The sequence below is a fragment of the Trichechus manatus genome, unplaced genomic scaffold (assembly GCF_000243295.1).
Source record: "Trichechus manatus latirostris isolate Lorelei unplaced genomic scaffold, TriManLat1.0 scaffold00021, whole genome shotgun sequence".
NCBI classification, from domain to species: domain Eukaryota; kingdom Metazoa; phylum Chordata; class Mammalia; order Sirenia; family Trichechidae; genus Trichechus; species Trichechus manatus.
Window position 1 is genome coordinate 24,495,126 of NW_004443957.1, and position 21,904 is coordinate 24,517,029.

Here is a 21,904-nt window from a genome sequence, read left to right on the forward strand (position 1 = left end):
CTAAAGTTACTAATATGCATTTTACACAAACACCACACAAATTAGTTTGCCATTCTCATCTCATGGTTCCACAAATGTGTAATAAATACACACATTGGGTTGAGACATTTCTTTCTCTTATTTTAATGTTGATTTGACTTAGTAAATTATTGGCATAACTTATCACCATCCTTCAATATATCTCAGCAAATATCAAAAGACAGTCTAAGTTATTTTGTTGCATTGTTTTGCATTAAGTTGATTCTTGCTTAAAATTGTTATATTTTGACTTGAGATTAGAAATGAATTTTGTTATTTAACTGACTATGGAAGTAATGCTATTTGTTGTAATGGTAAATGGTCTTCATTGAGGTAATTAGGACCATAGTATGTAAAAAAAAAAGAGCTTTAACAATAGCACTGTTATTACACAGTCTAGAAAATCTCGGTGAAGTATTGTACATATGTCAGGAAACAATTTACTACATATTTATAGTGAACTTTAATCAAACTCTATCTTTGTATGTTAATTTATATCAATTTTAGAATGGGAAAGTTTTTGTAAAAAATTCAACTTTCTATGTAATATCTTCCACTAAATATAATACAAAATTGAGAAAAATTAATTATAAAATTAAAGATATGCATAAGAAAGAAGTAAATAAACCATAATTGCCAAATTTATAGGATTATTCTTAACATTTTAAAAAATTTTCTTCCAGATTTTTTTATTTATTACTGATGTCTTCTAAACATCTATGTTCATTGGACTGTACATATACATATTTTTTAAATCATGCTTTTTATGCTTAATATCAGACAGTGATCATCATGGTATAGTACAAAAAACATGAGTTCCAGAATGAGTTCTGATTTAAATCTACTACTTCCTACTTACGTCAGCATTTAAAAGATTCCTAATCACTTTTTTTTACTCATGTATAAAATAAGAAGAAAAAAAAAGTACCTTATAAGCATAGTTACGCAGGAGCTACAACAACGGGCTCAAACATAGCAACGATTGTGAGGATGGCACCGGACCGGGCAGTGTTTCCTTCCGTTGTACATCGGGTCACTATGAGTGGGAGCCTGACTTGACAGCACCGAACAACAACATAACATAAGCATAGTTACTGTGATGATTAAATGACATGTTCTTTCTAACGAGTGTATACTATAGGGAATTTTCTCACATATACACCACATGTTGATAGCAGTATTGCTTGATACAGTAAAAAAATAAAGTGGAAGCAGCCTCGATATTTATAGATAAATAAATAAATGGTGGAATATTCGTATAGTGCAGACACTCCACAACAGTAAAACTGATTGAATTAGATCTACTTATGAAAACAGATGAATCTCAAAACCAGAATGTTCAATGTAAAAAAAAAAAGTTTGCAGAAGAATGCCTACAGTGTGATATCATTTGTTAAAAATAAATCTGTAAAATGACTATTATTTAGGGACGTAAATATATATTATAAAATTATAAAGAAATAAATTGGAATCATAAAGACCAAGTTTAGGGTAATGGTTACTTTTGTGGGGCAGAAAAGGAAATACAATTGAGGGGAATTCATATAGACAACGGTACAGGTGAGATTTTTATCCCAACCTAATATTTTATAATAAATTATAATAGAAAAAGAATTTAGCCCAAGACTTGACTTAAAAAAGTGCTGATTCACTATCCTACTCTTTTCCCTGCTTGTGACATAATCTTCATAATGATCAAATTTAATAATTGCATAACCCAAGGCTTTGATATGCTATAATTTAGTTGTTCCCTTGTTGGATAATCAGATTAAAGGATTCTTTCAAAATTTACAGTTATTTCCCTTAAAGTAGACATTAAAAAATAGAATTACTAGGTCAAAGAGAATGCACGTTTTAATTATTTTTGGTGTTTATTGCCAAATTACTTTTTAAAAGTGTTCTGCAAAATTATACTCCCAAAATGAATGTATGAGAATAACAAGGTTACCTTACCTTTTCCAGCACTGGAAAGTAGTTACTGGAAAAAAAATATATATATATATATTAAATTATTAGTTAATTTACTAATACATCGTTGTTTAAATTTGCAAGTGAAATTAAACATATATTATTATATTTTTCAACATAAATCAGATTTCTTTCTTTGTAAGCTATCTATATTTGTCTTTTGGGAAGTAGTAATTAAGGTATTATTTGTAATGGTCACATGTCACTACAGGGAACATAGCCTAGAGACTTTGCAACATCTTCTCTCTTTTTATGTCTTACAAGAAAGAAATACACTTAACTAACAGAACTGAGATTTACATTTTATTTAGTCTCAAGGGAAGAACTTCTTTTTATGAATGGCAAAGAGATGATATTGTATTCGTGGTATTTTTTGCTTCTACATTTTAGATTTATTCACAATATAGATGCTAGCTTTTAAAAAATTTATTTATTTACTTATTTTTACTATTTTTAAATCCAGTACTGGCATTTAGAGTTCAGCATTAGGACCTGTCTTTTTTTGGAGGTATTGTTTTATGGTGGAAAGTACATCACATTCTTGCAATGGTATCCTGGGCTAGTAACCTAACCTTTCCGAGCCTCATCTTTCTGAAGTGTGAAATTGAACCGTAATATATAATCATATATTGTATAGTAATGTATAATGCTTACCTTACATAGATTTTGTAATGATACATATATAGAGCCTAGTATACTTTCTGGCTTGGTATATGTATTTGAGAAATTGCTGCTGCCCTTATCAGACAGTAAGACTATATAATTGAAGAGTTCTCAAGTCCTCAGTCTTAATTTCATTTGTAGTTGTCTAAAGTTCTACCATTAGAAGTTCCTTTCTTTGTCAGAGGACATCCATTAAAGAAAACAATGTATCAAGGCAATATTCCTGCAAGTAACTTCCTCAGAATACAGGTTCTTTTGGGATGTACGTGTTATGCTGGTGGGGCAGGGATGGTGGAGGGGAAGGTGGGATATCTTGAAGAGGTAAACTTAGGAAATGCTGTACCAAACAAATATAAACAAGTTTCTTTAATGAAGCACTTCTGAAAGTCTTCAATGTAATATACAGTATAAGATACAGCTTTGTGTTTGTTTTTTCTAAAACATCTCATACCCCTTGTTTTCTGAAAATGTGCTATGGAACATGCTGTTGTAAGAGAACTGTAATTCTATACTCCTGTTTTAGGTCTCTTATTAAATGGCTTGAGCGGAGCAGAAAGCATATATTAGTGTAGCTTCTGTGGACTTGAGGGAGGTGGATTGATGACTGAAGTAAAGCAAGGCTACTGGCATCAGCTCGTGACTTTATTTGTTTTATTTAACAGCTCATCCCCAGACCTTCGATTTAGCATGGCTCTGTGTGATCAGGAAAAAACTTTCAGACAACAGAGAAAAGAAAGAATAAAGGAGAACATGAAGAAACTCTTGGGTCCAGAGAATAGTGAAGGCTTGTATCACACCCGTGATGTGAGTTGGGCAATTTTTTCTTATTAAGTGTTATTAAAATCTAACAATAATTTTGCTTGTCTCTAAAAATGTCATCCAGATATGGCAATATTGAGATTGAGCACCATTTCTTCAGTCTTTTAAGGTAAGGTAAGTGGTTTATACATTTTACTTGGATCCACAGTCAACGATCCACAATCATGGAAGCAGCAGTTAAGGAATCAAACAACGTATTGCATTGGGCAAATCTGCTGCAAAAGACTTCTTTAAAGTGTTAAAAAGCAAATATAACACTTTGAGGACTAAAGTGCACCTGACCCAAACCATGGTATTTTCAATTGCCTTATATGCGTGTGAAAGCTGGACGATGAATAAGGAAGACTGAAGAAGAATTGACGCCTTTGAGTTATAGTGTTGACTAAGAATATTGAATATACCATGGACTGCTAGAAGAACGAACAGATCTGTCTTGGAAGAAGTACAGCCACAGTGCTCCTTAGAAGCCAGGATAGCAGGACTTTGTCTCGCTTACTTTGGACATGTTATCAGGAGGGACCAATCTCTGGAGAAGGACATTGTGCTTGGTAAAGTAGAAGACCAGTGAAAAAGAAGAAGACCCACAATAAGATGGACTGACACAGTGGCTGCAATAATGAGCTCAACATAGCAACAATTGTGAGGATGGTGCAGGACCAGGCAGTGTTTCATTCTATTGCGCACAGGGTACTTATGAGTTGGAACCAACTCGATGGCACCTAACAACAACAACAAGTGGTTTATAAAAGGAGTATCTTTGAGACAGGTCATCCCGAACACTGCCCATACTTTGTAATAGTTATCAGATGTTGTTTTTTTAAGGAAGCATGTTGTTGTTTTTGTTAGCTGCTGTCAAGTCAACCCCCAACTCATGGTGACCCCATGTTTTACAGAGTAGAACTGCTCCAGAGGATTTTCTTGGCTGTAATCTTGTTGGAAGGAGTTCACCAGGCCTTTCTTCCATGGATACGTTGGATGTGTTCGAGCTGCCCCAACCTTTAGGTTAGCAGCTGGTCGCAAACCACTAGCACCACCCAGGCTCCTTTAAAGAAGCATGCTTGTGCACAAATAAGGCATATATTTCATTCATAGGAAAGACTTAGTCTCATATATAAGAAGATCATTGAATTAATTTTAATAACGAATAAAACTAAACAACTATGAGAACTATCATTACAGAATAAGAAGAAAATGTTATAAATTTTGATAATAATAATACAATTAACAAAAATAAGTAGATGTGGATAAAACCAAACTTGTTGCCATCGAGTTGATTCTGAGTCATAGCAACCGTATAGGACAGAGTAGAACTGCCCCATAGGGTTTCCAAGAAGCGCCTGGTGGATTCGAACTGCTGACCTTTTTGTTATCAGCTAAGGTCTTTACCACTGCACCACCAGGGTCCAATTCTTCATATTTCATAGGAGGGAATTAAAAAAATCATCCAAAAAGTACCTCTGCATTTTAAAGTTTTTCATAATTCTAATTATATAGAGAGCTTTGAATTAAAGTATTTTTGTGAACAAATATTAAAAGTACAATTCTTATAGTGGTACTTAAACTTCTTTTTTTTCCCTTGAATTCCAGTACTTATTTTTTTAGCAACTTATATTGTGTAATACAAGGAGCCCTGGTGGCACAGTGGTTAAGGACTCGACTGATAACCGAAAAGTCAGTGGTTTGAACCCGCCAGCCCCTCTGCCGGAGAAAGATGTGGCAGTCTGCTTCCATAAAGATTACAGCCTTGGAAATCCTACGGGGCAGTTTTATTCTGTTCTATCAGGTCCCTTTGAGTTGGAATAGACTCGAAGACTATGGGTTTAATTTTTGATTTATTGTATAATACAGTTCTTTACTATTTATCCATCCATTAATCCCTTCATCCATTCATCTACCCATCCATTGGTTGATTTTTCTGAAATCTACAAGGATGAATGGCTGCAGTGATGCCCATGAAATGATAATGACTAAGTTTCTTGTTAGTGGCATATTAAGTCATTTTTTTTACATATTTCTTTGAACTTTTCTGTTCATTGACTATTTTAAATGGACATGATTTATTGTTGGGAAACTTACTTTAATTAAATACACAGGTAAATACAGATGTGTATACACCCGTACATGTATACTCACTCCAGGGATTTGAGTTTATTGCAAATTAAGGGTAAAATACAACTGGAAATGAGACATAAATTTTGAGTAAGGGAGTGAGAGACATCATCAGGAGACCCTGCTCTGCTGCACCAAATCTGAGGTGTGACATGAGAAATCTACGATGTACTCCCAGTTGTAGCTGATTTCTAGATAGCCAGATGCCATTAGAAAAATGGCACCAATAACTAATATGGATTGCTCCATAAACATCACGTCCTTCCAGTCAGCATCTGAACACATGTCAGCACATGGAAAGTAGCTTTTATTACTTATAATAAGAAGCAGACAGTATATAACAGACAAGCAGTACCCCTGGCTCAAAAGATGTCTGAGCAGAGATGATGACTTTTCTATGCACACCCAACTTTGTGTCATGGATGAAGGACTTAAATGGGACAGTCACAGGACATGCCAATCCCCCTGGCTTCCAGAAACTGTCCTGGTGGATAGAACGAACTCTTCCATGCAAGCCCTCTACCTGGCATCGTGGATGAGGGACACAATGGGAGCCTACCTTCTGCCAATCTCCCACTGGCCGGGTAGGTCCACTTAAGTGGGCTATAAGCTTAATGCTATGTGTGCCCCACTGGCACCATAGCTGAAGAGACTCAGAAAACTTCCCCTCCCAGCTATTTTATACCCCAGCCTAAGTGACTAATTGTATCTTTTTAACCCTGCTAACAAACATCTTACTGCACCATACCCCCCTGACTTCCTGAGAGGAAGGTGGTGGTTAGCCCAGAATTCTCTCTTTTTAATCTTACTTACAAACTGAGAAAACCATGGCTGCCTGGCTTGTCCAAAGGATTTACTCCTAACAGGGAGTCAGACGGACACCTGCCTATTCCACATATGACCACAGATTTCCCAGTGTATGTTTGTGTGAGCACAGGCTGGAATGCCAGTCTGCTGATGCTAGAGTGGCTCTTGATGTTGTGGGAGCAAACTCTCAAATGAGATGCTGCTTAGGGGAATTTTTGCTAAAAGGAAGCTAAGGAGAGAAGCGAAACCTACGTTTAAGTTTCTATTTGAAAAAGAGATTCCTCTTCAATCCTGCATCTTGCTGGTCATTATGGCAGATCCCTGAGAGAACTTACGATTGATTATTTTCTCAGGTTAATTAGCTGTTAAAGGCAATTCCTTTTCTACATATTATTCAGAAGTTTCTAGCTTCCCGGAAAGTGGTTCTTTTTTTTTTTTTTTTAATAGTAAAACTTTCAGCAGTAATTCTACAATTTTCCTCTCTTTCTTCCCACTCCTTATTTGGTAGTACAATACTTTGGGAGCAAAGAAATGATATTTCAAGGTTTTTTGTTTTTTTTTTTTAACTGGCTCAGCTGTCATATGTCATTTATTGAGACACTGTGCTAAGTAAGTGCTGAGGATGAGTAAAGCTGCGATGGTTAACACTCAAGTTAACAGTCTTAGTCACACTTCTTGGTGAGTTTAAAGCCTAGTCGGAAAGACATTTATGCAGATAAAACCAATGATGTGTTAAATTCTTAAAAAAAAAAAAAAGATCCGAATTTAGGGATGTAAGAGCTTTGAGGGTAACCCACTCTCTTTCTGGGATAGAGATAACAAGAAAGGGTTGGTACAGTTGAAATTGACAGTATCAGGTCATTAGAGACAACCCTAGGCTGAGGAGAAGGTTTGGATGAGGAGAAGATGCAAGTTTTGGCCTGTTGAATTAGAAATTAAGATGGGACATATGGGAGCAGGTGTCCAGTTGGTCTTTGTTCTTAGATTCTTCTTTTCAAAAGGAAATTGGGGCGTATGGGAGGGAGGGGGAAGGAGGACTCAAAGCTTAGGGGCCACTGAGCTTCTTTTAAGGATGATGGTCTACTTTGGGAAAGGGGAAGGGTGATGGTTGAACAATATGATGAACTTAATTAATATCACTGAACTGTGCATGTAAAGATTGTGAAATGTCAAAAGTTTTGTTACATATGTATTATCACAATAAGAAAAACAAACAAACATACAGAAATTGCTGCTGTAAGTTATAGAGTTCCTAGACGCTCACCCTTTTGTAAAAATGAGTAATAGTAGGTTTTCCTAGGAAATAGAATTTGGCTTAATATTCACTCAAATGATGGTATATTGACTTTTAGACAGCAGATGGGAAATCAGGTAACTTTGGTTTCTCTCTGGGATATCCTTTAAAAAATAGTAAACTCATATATTTGGAAGTCAATTCTAGAATTCAGATTTTTTTATTGTTTTAGTTTTTGTCTAGATTTCCTTTTCTTGGCAAAAACAATGTATTCACCACCACCCATTCCCATAAAAAAATAACGTTTTTCCATTTTTATTTTAATCCTTGGCTAAGGGACTCTTGTGCTCCCACTTCCCTTGCTCCCTGCTAAGATCTTTACTTTCTTTTCAGTACTGGTCTGTTGGCCTCGCTGACGTGTGGAGGAGGGGGCTTTATGGCAGCTGTGCAAAGGAGAATGGTTCCACTCAAGTCTGAATGCAGAGACTGTGCTTGTCTTATTCTCAGACAGATCCCCAGCAAACAGACAGCTACCAGATTAGGGCCTCCATGTTGAATTAAAATGTTGAATGAATTTGGATTGTATGAATCTGTGTACATTGCTTCACCTCAGCTTTGCTTACAAAATGGAGATAATGTTTCTTATTGGGGTGAGAGAGCACGTACTGATGCTAGTAAAGCATTCAGTACAATGTACAGGGCATATACACAGTAAAATAATAAACCAAACAAACAAATCAGTTGCTTTTGAGTCATCTATTCATGGTGACCCCATGTGTCTCAGAGTAGAGCTGTGCTCCATGGGGTTTTCAATGGCTGAATTTTTGGAAGTAGGATACTCCTTTGAGTCCCTGGGTGGTGCAAACAGTTAATGTGCTTGGATGCTAACCACAAGGCTAGGTTTGAGTCTACCCAGAGTTGCCTCAAAAGAAAGGCCTGGAGATCTACTTCTGAAAAATCAGCCACTGAAAACCCCATGGAGCACAGTTCTACTCTGACACAAATGGGATCACTTTGAGTTGGAGTTGCCTCAACAACAACTGGTGTTCTTGTTTAGAATTCTCCATGCTGCTGCTGTTTTGCGACATAACACCCCAGGGAAATAATTGTCACACTTAATAAAACCTTACTTTTCCTGTCGGAAGAATAAGTTAGTCAAGTAGGTAAGGTTTCTAATAACCCAAGCATTTTATTCTCCTAAGCACAAAATATTTTTAAATTTATTGATTTTAATCATGTGGAAATCTTTCTAGAATATGTAATTTCTTGCCCCAAATGGAGATAATTTGAGTTTTCTTATGATTGCTTCTTAAATTATCCATTGCAATCAACTGCCATTTCCCCATGCTCCATGTGTACACTTGAAATAATTCCTTAAACTACCTTTTTTCCTTCAACCTTGTTGTTGTGGAATTCAAAACTTACAACCAGTGTAATTAGTGTAAATTCTCCATGAATAAGGGTAGAGATATTTCCTGTGAGCAAAATATATAAGGTTTTGTATATGGGGATTTTTAACATAGTTTAATTGTTCAGAGGACATGCCTTTAAATTTTCTTGTACTAAAATGTCTTTAAGGAGCCCTGGTGTCACAATGGTTAAGCTCTCGGCTGCTAACCAAAAGGTTGGTGGTTTGAACCCACCAGCCATTCCAGGGAGAAAGATGTGGCAGCCTGTTTCTGTAAAGATTACAGCCTTAAAAACCCTGTGGAGCAGTTCTACTCTGTCCTAAAGTTTCGCTGTGAGTTGGAATTGGTTCAAGGGTAATGGGTTGAAAATGGCTTTTGGTCACATGCAGATTTCCAATTTCAGTCTCTTCATGAAGTGAGATGCTATTCTACATGAGATGCTACTCTACAGTCTCTATGCCCTACAGTATCTGACCACAACAGAACAAAGCTGATTGTGGGACCAAAATATGTTATTAGTGGGGAAATGAGGACATTCTACTCCAAACTTCATCAGGGAATAAAAGAGAAAATTCTTCCTTTCAAGGTAGACTATAAGGATAGTATTTAAGTTTAAGCAAACAAACGGCTTTGGATGAAAACAGAAGTGTAAATTGGGCCTTCAATAATTTATTCGCCGGACGCTTTTCTGTATTTAAGTTTGTCATGAGTTAGGTGAAAGACTCCGAAGAAAAGAAACCATCCAGGGAGAGAAGGGTAGGTGGGGAAAAACAGCTTCTGAAAGAGGCAATAGAAATTGACTTTGAGTTTGTCAATAACGATTATTTCTTTGTTTATGCTATTTCCTTCATCCAGAATATTCTCTCTCTCTTTTCCACCTTGATTTTGACAATACCACTTAATATTATTAATTCTTATTTCCCTGTTAGATTATAAACACTGAAGAGCAGACAGCATAGGACTCTGTAGTGGACCACAGGAAGATGAACTTGAGAAGATGTGGGCTTCCAATTCCTTTCAAGGACTCAAGAGGTGGATTTTTCTCATGTCAGGAAGTAGTAGGATGGAATAAAGCAGAGCTGGAACCTGAGTTAGAGAGCAGATGTCCAAGAGGCCTTGAGTATAGTCAGTAGGGTTATCCCCTGTGAGGGGCCCAAAAGGCAGGTGACCACTGAGGTATACAGAGCTGTTTGAGAAACAGGATCAGGGAGAGGAGAACAAGTATAAACATGTCAGGAGCAATGAAGAAGGAGGACTGTAGGGACAGGTGCTAGATTTGCTTCAGGTATTGTTGGTTTATTTTTATAAATCAAATGGGCATTGTCTGAGGCAAATGGCTAGGTTTAAAGGGCCAGCAGTCAAATGAGAAACACGGTTTAATAACAATGATGTATTTTAATTCCATTTAAACTCATTTTTTAAATTTTGTTTGTAAAATTGTAAATATCATGGCAAAAACTAAACAGGTAGAAATGAGATGAATATGTGCTACTTTTCCTACATTTCATGAAGCAAACCAAGTCAATGAATCCCCTGACTTTGTACGCAAAGGTGTCACCTAAGTTCCTGAGCAGAAGTGGACTAAGCAGCATAGGGGGAGGGCTGGTGTTGAGCAGAGGCTGTGGGAGGCAAAGCTCTCTGTAGGACTTAACCATTTCCACAGTTCAAGCTGCCGTATCTGCTCCTAGCGTTGGTGATGCTGTGAAAAAGCACCAGGAAATTATTAGGCTCAATAAGTGCCATCTTTGCTTTTGTCCTCCACTCAAAAAAAAAAAAGATACACAAATGATTTAAAGCACAGACAGTTTTAATATTGGCATGTATGCATTTAATCTTTAAAAAATACAAACTACTTTTTTGGTTGTCTTACAGTAAGTGTTGACTCCAATTTCCAACACAGTTCTAATTTCTAGGTTTGTGCTTTGGAATGTTGGGGCAGTTGGCACTTTGGAAAATTGACTCGGCAAAAATGGAAGTAGAAAGGGTTGCACTTTAACATTTTGTAACATTTTTTTCTCCAAACTGGTGATAACATGACTGATTTGGGGGGCAACTAGAAAGAGAACACAGGATTAACTTCCACAATATGAAGGTGGAGTAAGAAACATCATCATTCTTTTTTTTTTTTTGCCTGATCTTATAGATGAGACCAGAAAAAGGAACAATTTTTAAACAATTGCTAAAACAACCACATTATAATTCAAATGATTATCATTACCTCTCTATGATATTGGAGCCCAAAAGGTCAGCAGTTCGAATCCAACAGCTGCTCCTTGGAAACCCGATAGGGCAGTTCTACTCTATCCCAAAAAGTCGCTATGAGTTGGAATCGACTCTACCGCAATGGAATCTATGATACTGATGAGGAGGTAGTGTAGGGAGTTCTAATGCTTATTAAGTTGTTTGACTCACAATCCCCTTTTATACTAATCTATAAAATGATAAACTCTCTTTGAAATTTAATATAATATTTAATCACCTTGACTAGGTATATTAAACAATGACTATGAATAAAATATTCTAGGTCAATATATTATCAAATACTTAATTGTGAAATGAATTTTTGTATAATATCATTAGTGTAATATATGGAGAACACCTCCAAGGCAAAAAATTTGCTCTTTGTATTTTTGATAATTTTTGTGCGTTGTCTTTAAGACTTGATAGCTTAAACAGAAGCTTGTTACAGACTTTTCTTGCTCCTTTAAAACATAAATGGTACAAAGGAGACAAGTATCTCTATATAATTGTCAAATCTTAAAATCTGTGGGAAAAAAATCCATAAGCACTGCAGATTATCATTTTCAAGGGAGGAAATTAATAATGTCTGTATATCCATGTATGAAGACAATTTAATCAAAAACACAGGGTTTTTGGTAAATGAACATTCATTTCCTGTAATCATCTGAGAGAAGTATGAGAAATACTATGAATATCATCTTATATGCAATATTAGTGTTATTAGGTCTATTTATGACCTAAAAGCTATCCACATTTTTTTTTGTTTTAGATTTAGAGCCAGGACTAACAGCTGTATCTTATAACTTCCTACTTCTTTCTTTGAATATTATTTCAGAATGACCAAGACTATTAAACATCTAAATTTAGTCTTCATTTACTGTGTAACATTGTGCTGATATCATTTGAAATAATCCATGAATTTGAAATATAATTTGGCTAAGCATTTTAATAGTTTTCTCGGTAAAGGTTGCTCCTTTGTTTCTGTGCAATGGCAGAGTGGAAAGAGCATGAGTTTTGGTGTCAGTCACATATCGGCTCAGCCCTGGTCCTACTGCTTATTAGCCATCTGTACATGGCAGACAAGGTATTCTGTGAGTCTAACTCCTCATATGACAAATGAAAACAGTAATGACTTCCTTTGGAGGGCTGGGAAGATTAAATGAAATAATTTATGTGAGAGTTCCAGGTGCACAGTACATTCTTGATGACTCTAATTTCCTTTAAAAAAAAAAAAGCAAAAACAAAATACTTTAATTTTTACAGTAGTTTTAGGTTTACAGAAAGAAAGTACTGAGAGTTTCCACATACCCCCGTCCTCTCTATACACAATCTCTCCTATTATTAATATCATGTGGTACATTTGTTATAATTGATGAACCAATGTTGATAGATCATTAACTGAAGTCCATAGTTTACTTTAGGGTCTATTTTTTTATGTTGTATAGTTCTATGGGTTTTGACAAATGCATAATATGCATCCACCATTACAGTACCATGCAGAATAGATTCATTGCCTTAAAATGCCCTATATTCCATCTATTATTAGTCTCTTTTCGTGTTTTTTATCATTAATAAACATTTATAATTTTATAGTTTTTTCATTCATCTTTCATGTGAGTTATGGAATCTAGAATGTCATTAATAGCAAAAAGCTGCAAGACCATTTAGTTTTACCCAGTGTTTTTACATATGAGTAAACTGAACCCAAAGAGAATTTTCTTTGCTTCAGGTCACAAAGTTGGCTGTGAACAGAACAGAAGATATTTGTTTTCAGAGACAGAGAAACAGCTCTGGAGTCTGACAGACTTGGCTTTGAATCCACAGCCACCACTTTCTGGCCCCGTGACACTGGACAAATTATCTTTTTCATTTTCAAAAAATATTTAGAACAATCATTCTTATACCTGTAAAATTGGGATAGTAAAAAGTATCTTACAGAGTTGTGAAAACGAAATAATGCATGAAAATAGACTAATCCATGCTCAATAAATGAAGGTAATTATTATCTGCACAATTATTCAGTTATTTTATTATTCAATTTTTATGTACAAATATCTGACATTTTTCTTGCCTGCAATTTGAGTATCTGAATTAACAGTCTTACCTAAAAAACAAAAAAACAGAAAACCTTGTTCAAAATTACTTTAAAGCAATAATGAAAACAATGGGTCATATAAAAACAAGAATTCCAGGTTATTAGGTGGTTGTTTCCAGAAAATTCCTAATGTTATGGATTGAATTGTGTCCCCCCAAAAATGTATATCAACTTGGCTAGGCCAAGATTCCCAGTATTGTGTGATTGTCTACCATTTTGTCATCTGATGTGATTTTCCTATTTGTTGTAAATCCTACCTCTATGATGTTAACGAGGCGGGATTAGAGACAGTTACGTTAATGAGGCAAGACTCCATCTGCAAGATTACATTGTATTATAAATCAATCTCTTTTGAGACATAAAAGAGAGTAGTGAGCAGAGAGTAGGGGCAGAAGGGACCTCATACCACAAGAAAGTAGTGCCAAGAAGCAGAGCAGGGTCCTTGCACTGAGAAGCTCGTAGACCAGGGTCAGATTTGTGACAAGGACCTTCCTGCAGCGCCGACAGAGAGACAACTTCCTCCGGAGCTGGCACCCTGAAATTGGACCTCTAGCCTCCTAGACTGTGAGAAAATAAATTTCTCTTTGTTAAAGCCATCCACTTGTGGTATTTCTGTTGCATTAGATAACTAAAACACCTAAGAACATAAATTAAGCATTTATAGTTATGTGTTGGGCTATTGGCATATGAAGAAGGATATACGGAGAATTTTTTTCCCAGGATTTGAGAAGGTCTCTTATGTTCAGTTATCCAGTGTCCCTGGTTAAATCTCTTCTGAACAACAGCCCAATCTGTGTGTTAAGTGTTGAGATGAACAGTGCAATGTGTTGCTAAGAATCATTTTTAATTATTCCAAACTACTGATATTGAGCTTAATGTTACTTTTAATAATATAATTTTATAAGTAACCAAACCAACAGGCCCAAATGCCCCCAAATGATTTTTAAATATGAACAATCTTCCTCCTCCTGTAATTATCAACCCTGCTATATTATCTTTTTTCTTAAAGCCCTTCATATTCTTATTTTTCCAAACTCACTTGTCTGTTTCCCGCAGCAATAATAAAACTGGTTTGCTGGCTGAAAAATCACATACCCTTTCCAGCTGACAGCTTTCTTGGCCTGAACTTAGGTCCACTGCTTGGCACATAGCAGTCATAAATATTTGCTATTATTATTATTATTACTACAACTGCCTATAAACCCAACACTTTTTTAAGGCTTAACTCAAATCCCTCATCCTTGTTCTAATGTCCTAAATTTTTATCTGTCCTCCTTGCTACTACTGTTGCATTTAATGCTGTATTGTATTCCATTCACCCACTTTCTCACCCACTGTAGTGTCTTAGCTTAGCTTATTTTGGCACCTCCAGACAAGCTTCTGAGCACTTACATATTTTCCTTTATTCACATATTTTAAATCTATGTTTGGAAACGTCATGTTCATCTAAGTATATGCAGGTTCAAAGCAATTTAAATTGTGCTGTTACACTGAATGCTAGCAAGTGTGCTTTCAAGTGTGAGGTCTCCAATTTGCTTTCAATTTGAGGCCTCTCCATGCTAGAGAAAAGAGCCCTGGATTAAGAATTTAGTCCTAGGTGTCCTTCCATTCAATGGTCTACCCCTGATAAGACCTCTGCAGACTTCCTTTTCCATATATGGCCGCTATAGGATCTTTTTGGTCCTTCTAGCTCTAAACAATGCTTCCATGAATATATGTACATCACATTGGTAAGTAGACACTCAAAGGTCAGGTTCTGCATACTTGGAGCACGATGCATTCATGCTACGTATTCAGCTTTTCTGAGATCGAGTGTGGTGTTCCGCCCTCAGCCTGGCTCCCTGCCCTGTGATCTTTTCCCCATCCACGGAAGCATCATCTGCTAGTGATCAAAGGCAGAAACCTTAACAGTCTGACCATACTCCTTCCCGCTTGTTACTCCGAACATCAGATCTGTCACCAAGTGTTAAAGATTCTGCTTGTAAATGTGTCTTGATTCTGTTTCACTTCTCATACACTTAGCTTTAGGGGTAGAAGAGAGGAGGGGGCATTGCGCCCCACTGATGTCTCAGAAGAAAAGGAAAGCTGTTAGAGATATGATTTAAAAAAACACAAAAAACAAAACCTGTTGCTGTCAAGTTGATTCCAACTCATAGTGATCCTATAGGGCAGAGTAGAACTGCCCCATAGAGTTTCCAAGGAGCAGCTGGTGGATTGAACGGTCAACCTTTTGGTGAGCACCCAAGCTCTTTAACCACTGCACCACCGGGGTCCCATCCATCTGATAGAGCTATCAAAAGTGCTTGACATCATCTGTGCATATAGAGAATTGTGTGCTTATTCTGCAAATTAGACATTGTCACTAATGTAGAAAATAAAACCTGAAAACAATGCTATTATTTTGATATCATGTAAATCTTTGACACTCCAGTCACAGTATCTCCACTCAGATGAGGTTCTACTTTCCCCCACATGAGTCTGGTCATTTCATCTCTTACAAAGCTTTGAATTGCTTCGTGCTCTGTCTTTTGCTTCATCTAAAATTTGTTCCTTGATGAATTGTTGTTAGTGGAAAACAAAGCCAAATAAAGTACCTGCCCTCACCCCAGAAAGTTGGCTATACCTCCGTATCAGCCTCTGTCTCGCCAGTGAGTATTCCCACCTGCCCGCCCCCTTTCGGCCTGCTCTCTTCCTTGTCTCTCCCCACTACATTGACCTCTATAGACTGGCAATTTTCCCAGGGGATTTTGGATTATACTCACCATGTCCCTGATATTCTAGGGCAGCGGTTATAAAATGTTTGGTCCTAGAACCCCTTTACCCTCTCAAAACAAACAAAAAAACAAAACAAAACACACACACACAAAACTTCAAAAACTTCAAAGATACTTTGTTTATGTGGGTTATTTCTATCAATATTTACCATATTAAAAATTAAAAATGAGAAAAAATGTAAAGTATTTATTTTAGATAATAATAGTAATGAATACATTATACTTTAACATAATAACATATTTTATGAAAATAACTATATTTCCCACCCACCTCAGATAATGAGAAGAGTGGCATTGTTGTACATATCTGCAAGTATCTTTATTGTCTGACTTAATTAACAGAAGACAGCTGTGTTCTTTTGTCTGCTTCTGCATTCAATCATTTGCAATATCATAGATCATTTTTCTCTGGAAAATTCCATTTGCACTTAGGAAGACTCAGAGAAAAAAGGCAAATAACATCTCTTACAGTTACTGTGAAAATATTTTTAACCACATGGATTCCATGAAAGTGATGAATACTTTGAGAAGCATTGCCCTAGGGATAGAAAAGCAACCAGCCTCTTAGGCAATAATGATTAGGGATCACAAAGAGTGTGACAACTTCACTGTCCCCAAACAAACATACACGTTTTAGCCATGTTACAGCCAGCATATGCTTCTTCCCTATCTCTCATTGCTGACTAATGATGCTTCTATTGTCAGAATAACCTCTTTCCCTACTACCAACTCTCCCTGTGGAATACCTACCTGTCTTTAAAATTAAGCTCCAGTTTCTCCTTTTTTCTGTCTGTGAAGCTTCCTTAACCCCTCCTATTGCTCTGATTAGAATTGACCACACCTTCCATGAGCCTCATGCTAATTCCAGTCTTAGCACTTTATTGCAATAAGGCACAGTAGCATGAGCCTGGATTTGGGAGTTAAACTCCTGGGGTTTGAATTCTTATTCCACTACTTATTGGTTATATGACATTGGACTCGTTTGAAAGCTGTTGACATCCGAGTCTTGGTTTCCTCATCTGTGAAATGGAAACCTAATAGGGCTTTGGGGAAAGATTAAACGAGACAATTTCAGTAAAATTCTAAGAAAGTCCCTACCAAATAGTAAGTGCTCAGTGAATGCCATCTATCACTATTGTTACCATTGTCATAGTTATTATTATATTTTTGCCTCATATAAATCAACTATATTGCCCAGATCCACCCACAATGCCTGAGACACAGAGATTACTTAATCAATTTTATTGAATGAATTAAAAAAAATGAATAAAATCTACAGGTATTGTTAAGTTGATCAAGTGTTTTTTTATAGTTTGAATAATAGCATTTTTCTTGAAATAAGTCAGCATAAAAGAGCAGTACAGATTCTGGGCTGAGAATAAAAAGGTAAAGTGCTTATTCAACTCCAGATTACCAGCTAACTGATCTTAAGCAGGTAACACCATCCTTTGAGAACTTTCATCTGTAAAATGGACAGGTAGTTCCCTTATGCACACCTTACCGGGTTTCTGAGGGGATGAAGTAAAACAGTGCACCTGAAAGCAAGCCAAAAACTGCAAGATGTCGAACAACTATCAAGTGTCATTGTTGTTATTAGTAATAAACAGTGTAAGTTGGTCATTTTAATAATGTCTGCTTCCCAGTAAATATTGATTCTTGATTTTCTTACATGAAATGTTATCTTTTTCTTTGAAAAAATTAGATAACATCAAGGTATGAGTGAACTTACAGCCCTTTATGATAAATGTGAATGCACAATATAAAAATTGAGACCAAAAGGAAATATATTAATGATTTTTACTTTGCATGTGAGATCTTTGTTTTATCATTCCAGGTGCCCGTGGTGGCCATATTGGGCTCAGGTGGGGGCTTCCGAGCCATGGTGGGATTCTCTGGTGTGATGAAGGCGCTGTATGAATCAGGGATTTTGGATTGTGCCACCTACATTGCTGGTCTTTCTGGCTCCACGTGGTTAGTATGCATTTTTTAAATTATAATATGTTACTGTGTTTTTGATAAAGTTTACACAGCAAATTAGGTTTGCATTTAACAATTTCTATACATATTGTTCAGTGACTGTGGTTAAGTTTTTCACGATGTGTCAGTATTCTCATTATTTCCATTCTGGTTGTTCTGTTTCCATTAATCTAGCTTCCCTGACTCCCCCCACCCATTGCCTTCTCATTTTTCTTTAGAGTAAATGTTGACCATTTGGTCTCACATAGATGATGTTTTAAAGGAGCACAATACTCACAGATGATATTGTTTATTTTATGAACCAATCTGTTATTTACCTGTAAGATGACCTCCAGGTGTGGTTTTAGTACAAAGTTTAAAGGGTATCTCAGGAAGATACTCTCAGGGATTCATCTAGTCTCTACCAGCCCAGTAAGTCTGGCCTTCTTTAAGAATTTACATTTTGTTCTACATTTTTCTCCCATTCTCTCTATCACCATTTATTGTGTCCCTGATTAGAATGGTTAGTAGTGGTAGCCAGGCACCATCTAATTCTTCTGGTCTCAGGATAGATGAGGCCGTGGTTCGTGTAGGCTATTGGTCCTGTAGACTGATTCTTCTTTAAGTCTTTGGTTTCCTCCTTTCTCTTTCACTCCAGAGGAGTACAGGCCAGTAGTTGTACCTTAGATGGTCACTCACAAGCTTTTAAGACCTCAGATGCTATTCACCAAACTAGGCTGTAAAACATAAAGCTTATGAACTATGTTATGCCAGTTGACTGAGTTGTCCCATGAAACTAGGAGTATGCATTTTTAATCTTAGTTTTATCATTCTAAATGTTTAGAATTTATCTAACTCAAATATTAGAAAAGGAAAGGGAATTTAGAAAATTGAACATTAACTTCAAATTATTGAAATGTTCTAACTTAATGAAACAATCTGGTTCTTAAAATGTTTTTTGAAAGCATATCTATATCTAATAATGACTCTTGCCATAAGCTGACTCCTTTTCAACCTGATTGTAACTTAATATATAGTTAAAACATAAAATAAAAAGTAGATCAACTGAAATAATTCTAGATAAATATCCTGGAAGTGGAATAACCTACTCCACCCGTAATTAATTTAATCTTCTTATAATTTTCTGATTTGCATTCTTTCAGCAAGCATGTCTAAGTTGACATGATTCACCAGGTATTCATTTTCTTCTTTAGGGCAAATAGAATGAAATTCAAGATACCTTAGCTCACAGAAGAAGCAAAACAACCTTTGAAGGCAGAAATGCAATAAATTTAACTGATTCGTATCTAACTAAATAAGAAATTAGTGCTTTAAATATATTTTAGCTCAGCAAAATTTGGATGCAGAGTTAAAGCATCTGAATATGTATTTGTACCGTGTGCATTTGGCTTTTAACAAATATATTTACAAAACATTTTCAAAAGTAGATACCTCATACTTTTTTTCCCCCTACCTCAAATAAGCAAAAACTGAAAATCAAATAAAAGTCTTTACTTAGATGTCTCAAATGAGAGTATCAGTTTATCACAAAGTGTGGGATTTTGACTTAAAAGGCCTTTCTAATCACTCAACCATGGTGAGCCTCATCTAGCATAATATCATATTAGATAGGTCTAGCATTTTAAAATTTCTGTGCCATCTCATATTGTCAGATGGTGTCTCAGTCATCTAGTGCTGCTCTAACAGAGATACCACAATTGGATGGTTTTAACAAAGAGAAATTTATTCTCTCATAGTCCAGTAGGCTACAAGTCCAAATTCAGGGCATCAGCTCCAGGGGAACACTTTCTCCATTGGCTCTGAGGAAAGTTCATGTCATCAGTCTTCCTTTGGTCTGGGAGCTTCTCTGTGCAGGAACCTCAGGTCCAAAGGACGCACTCTGCTCCCAGCACTGTTTTCTTGGTGGTATGAGGTTCCCATGTGTCTCTGCTCACTTGTCTCTTTTATATCTCAAAAGAGATTGCATTAAGACACTAATCTTGTCAATCTCATCAGTATAACCTCATCACAGTGATAGAATTTACAACACATGAGGAGATCACATATAATCTCATCATAGTGGTAGAGTTTACAACACATAAGGAAATCACATCAGATAACACCATCATACAATACCAGGAATCATGACCCAGCCAAGTTGCTACACACATTTTTGGGGGGACACAATTCAATCCATGACAGATGGATATTGGATATGAGTTTCTTCATTTTCCAATTAAAGAAATTTTGATGCAAAAGCCAAGTGATTTGGCCAAGAACACCAGCAGATCCAAAATTCACATCCAGACCTTTAGACTTCATTAGAATGGTTCTGTCTACAACACCACACCTATCTCTTGGACAGCTGTCCTCAAGATAGCATTTCACATTTGAATAATCTACAGTTTCTTAAATATTTCGGAACCAGATTCTTCAGTTACAAAACAAAAACCTACAGCATGGTTTGTCACTTTCCTTGTCTACACCTTCAAAATGATTTATCTCTTCTGAGAGAAGGGTGTTGCCCATCATTATTCTTTCCCCTGAAGGAAAGAGCAGGCACTTGCCTGTTTAATGAGTAATGTGATTGAAAAACTTGGACCCTTAGAAGAGTTCACCTACTCAATCACTGTTATTATTCTTCAGTGGTTTTCTTTCTCTGTACGCACGATTGGTTAGATCCTGTTGTCTATCATTGGCTAATACACTGCAAGAAGCTTACTTTCTTAAACTCATCTAATAAAGACTAGGCTCTGAGGCTGACTGGGGAGTATAATTCTGTCTATTTAGGCTTGATTAGAGCTGCAGCCACTGCTTTAGTGACAGATTTGGGGCAACTTCTTCTTACATTCTCCAGTCAGGGGTCTGAAAACAAGTCCTATAAAATGTAATTAAGAGAATTTTAAATGTTACAGGACAATCATTTATATATACTTAAACTTCTACTCTATCTTTCAATGTTTGATTTCCTCAAGACCATGCTCCTCTTATCAGTTTCATTTCCTTAAAGGTCACTCACTCCTTAACTCCTTACTAGAGGTTTTCACCCAGAGATCACCTAACTTCCAAATATAAGGTGTCTTTTGAAGCTCTCATTCTCCTTGACTTCTTTAGGGAGAATGGGTGACAGGTTTAGATATTTCACACAAATTACTCATGCCTCTTTTAAAACCGTCTATCATGCCTTTTTGGTTCAATTTCATCCCCTCTCATTGTTCTCTGTGCTACAGTTTCTTCACTAATTCCACTATTTTTCTCCTTAACGTGGGCTTTCCTCCAAGTCGTTCCTTTTTTCCTTTTTTCTATTATACCTACATGTCTTACCTTGGTAATTTCAGCAATTTGTGAAGTTATTTGCTGATACCACTTCAAGTTCCGTGGTCAGTGCAAATGATTAAGTGCTGGACTACTTAGCTGAAAGGTTGACAGTTCCATCCCACCCAGAGGCACCTTGGGAGACAGGCCTGGGGATTTGCTTCTGAAGGCCTTGGAATCCCTATGGAGCAGTTCTACTCTGCACACGTAAGGTCTCCATGATCCGGAAATATCTGGAGAATCCCTAGAACTTCCAGAAAATTTCTATGATCACAAAAGAGAATTTTAGGTAGGACAAAAGCTTCTCTTTTATCTACTACTACCTTTATGGTAATTACTTCTGAAATTATTTTTGGATGATACTTGTTCATTAAATATATGCATTAGACAACCAGTAGAACAGACATGAGTGAACTGTGAGAATCATGATAATTGTTCTGTGTTCTCTCAACTTGAGTTAGCACAGCTTTCTTCCTCAGCATAGCTGGGCACTGGT

The 21,904-nt window shown here is 36.4% G+C and overlaps 1 protein-coding gene across 3 annotated transcripts in view; it reads left to right on the forward strand.

Moving 5' to 3' along the window:
* Positions 1–21,904, forward strand: part of PLA2G4A (phospholipase A2 group IVA) — a 168,732-nt gene that overhangs the window by 86,207 nt on the left and 60,621 nt on the right. For all 3 annotated transcript variants that reach the window (XM_023728149.1, XM_023728150.1, XM_023728148.1), the window contains 2 exons: positions 3,312–3,453; positions 17,972–18,108. In XM_023728149.1, the coding sequence (XP_023583917.1) occupies positions 3,312–3,453; positions 17,972–18,108 (279 nt within the window). The remainder of the gene's footprint in view (positions 1–3,311; positions 3,454–17,971; positions 18,109–21,904) is intronic.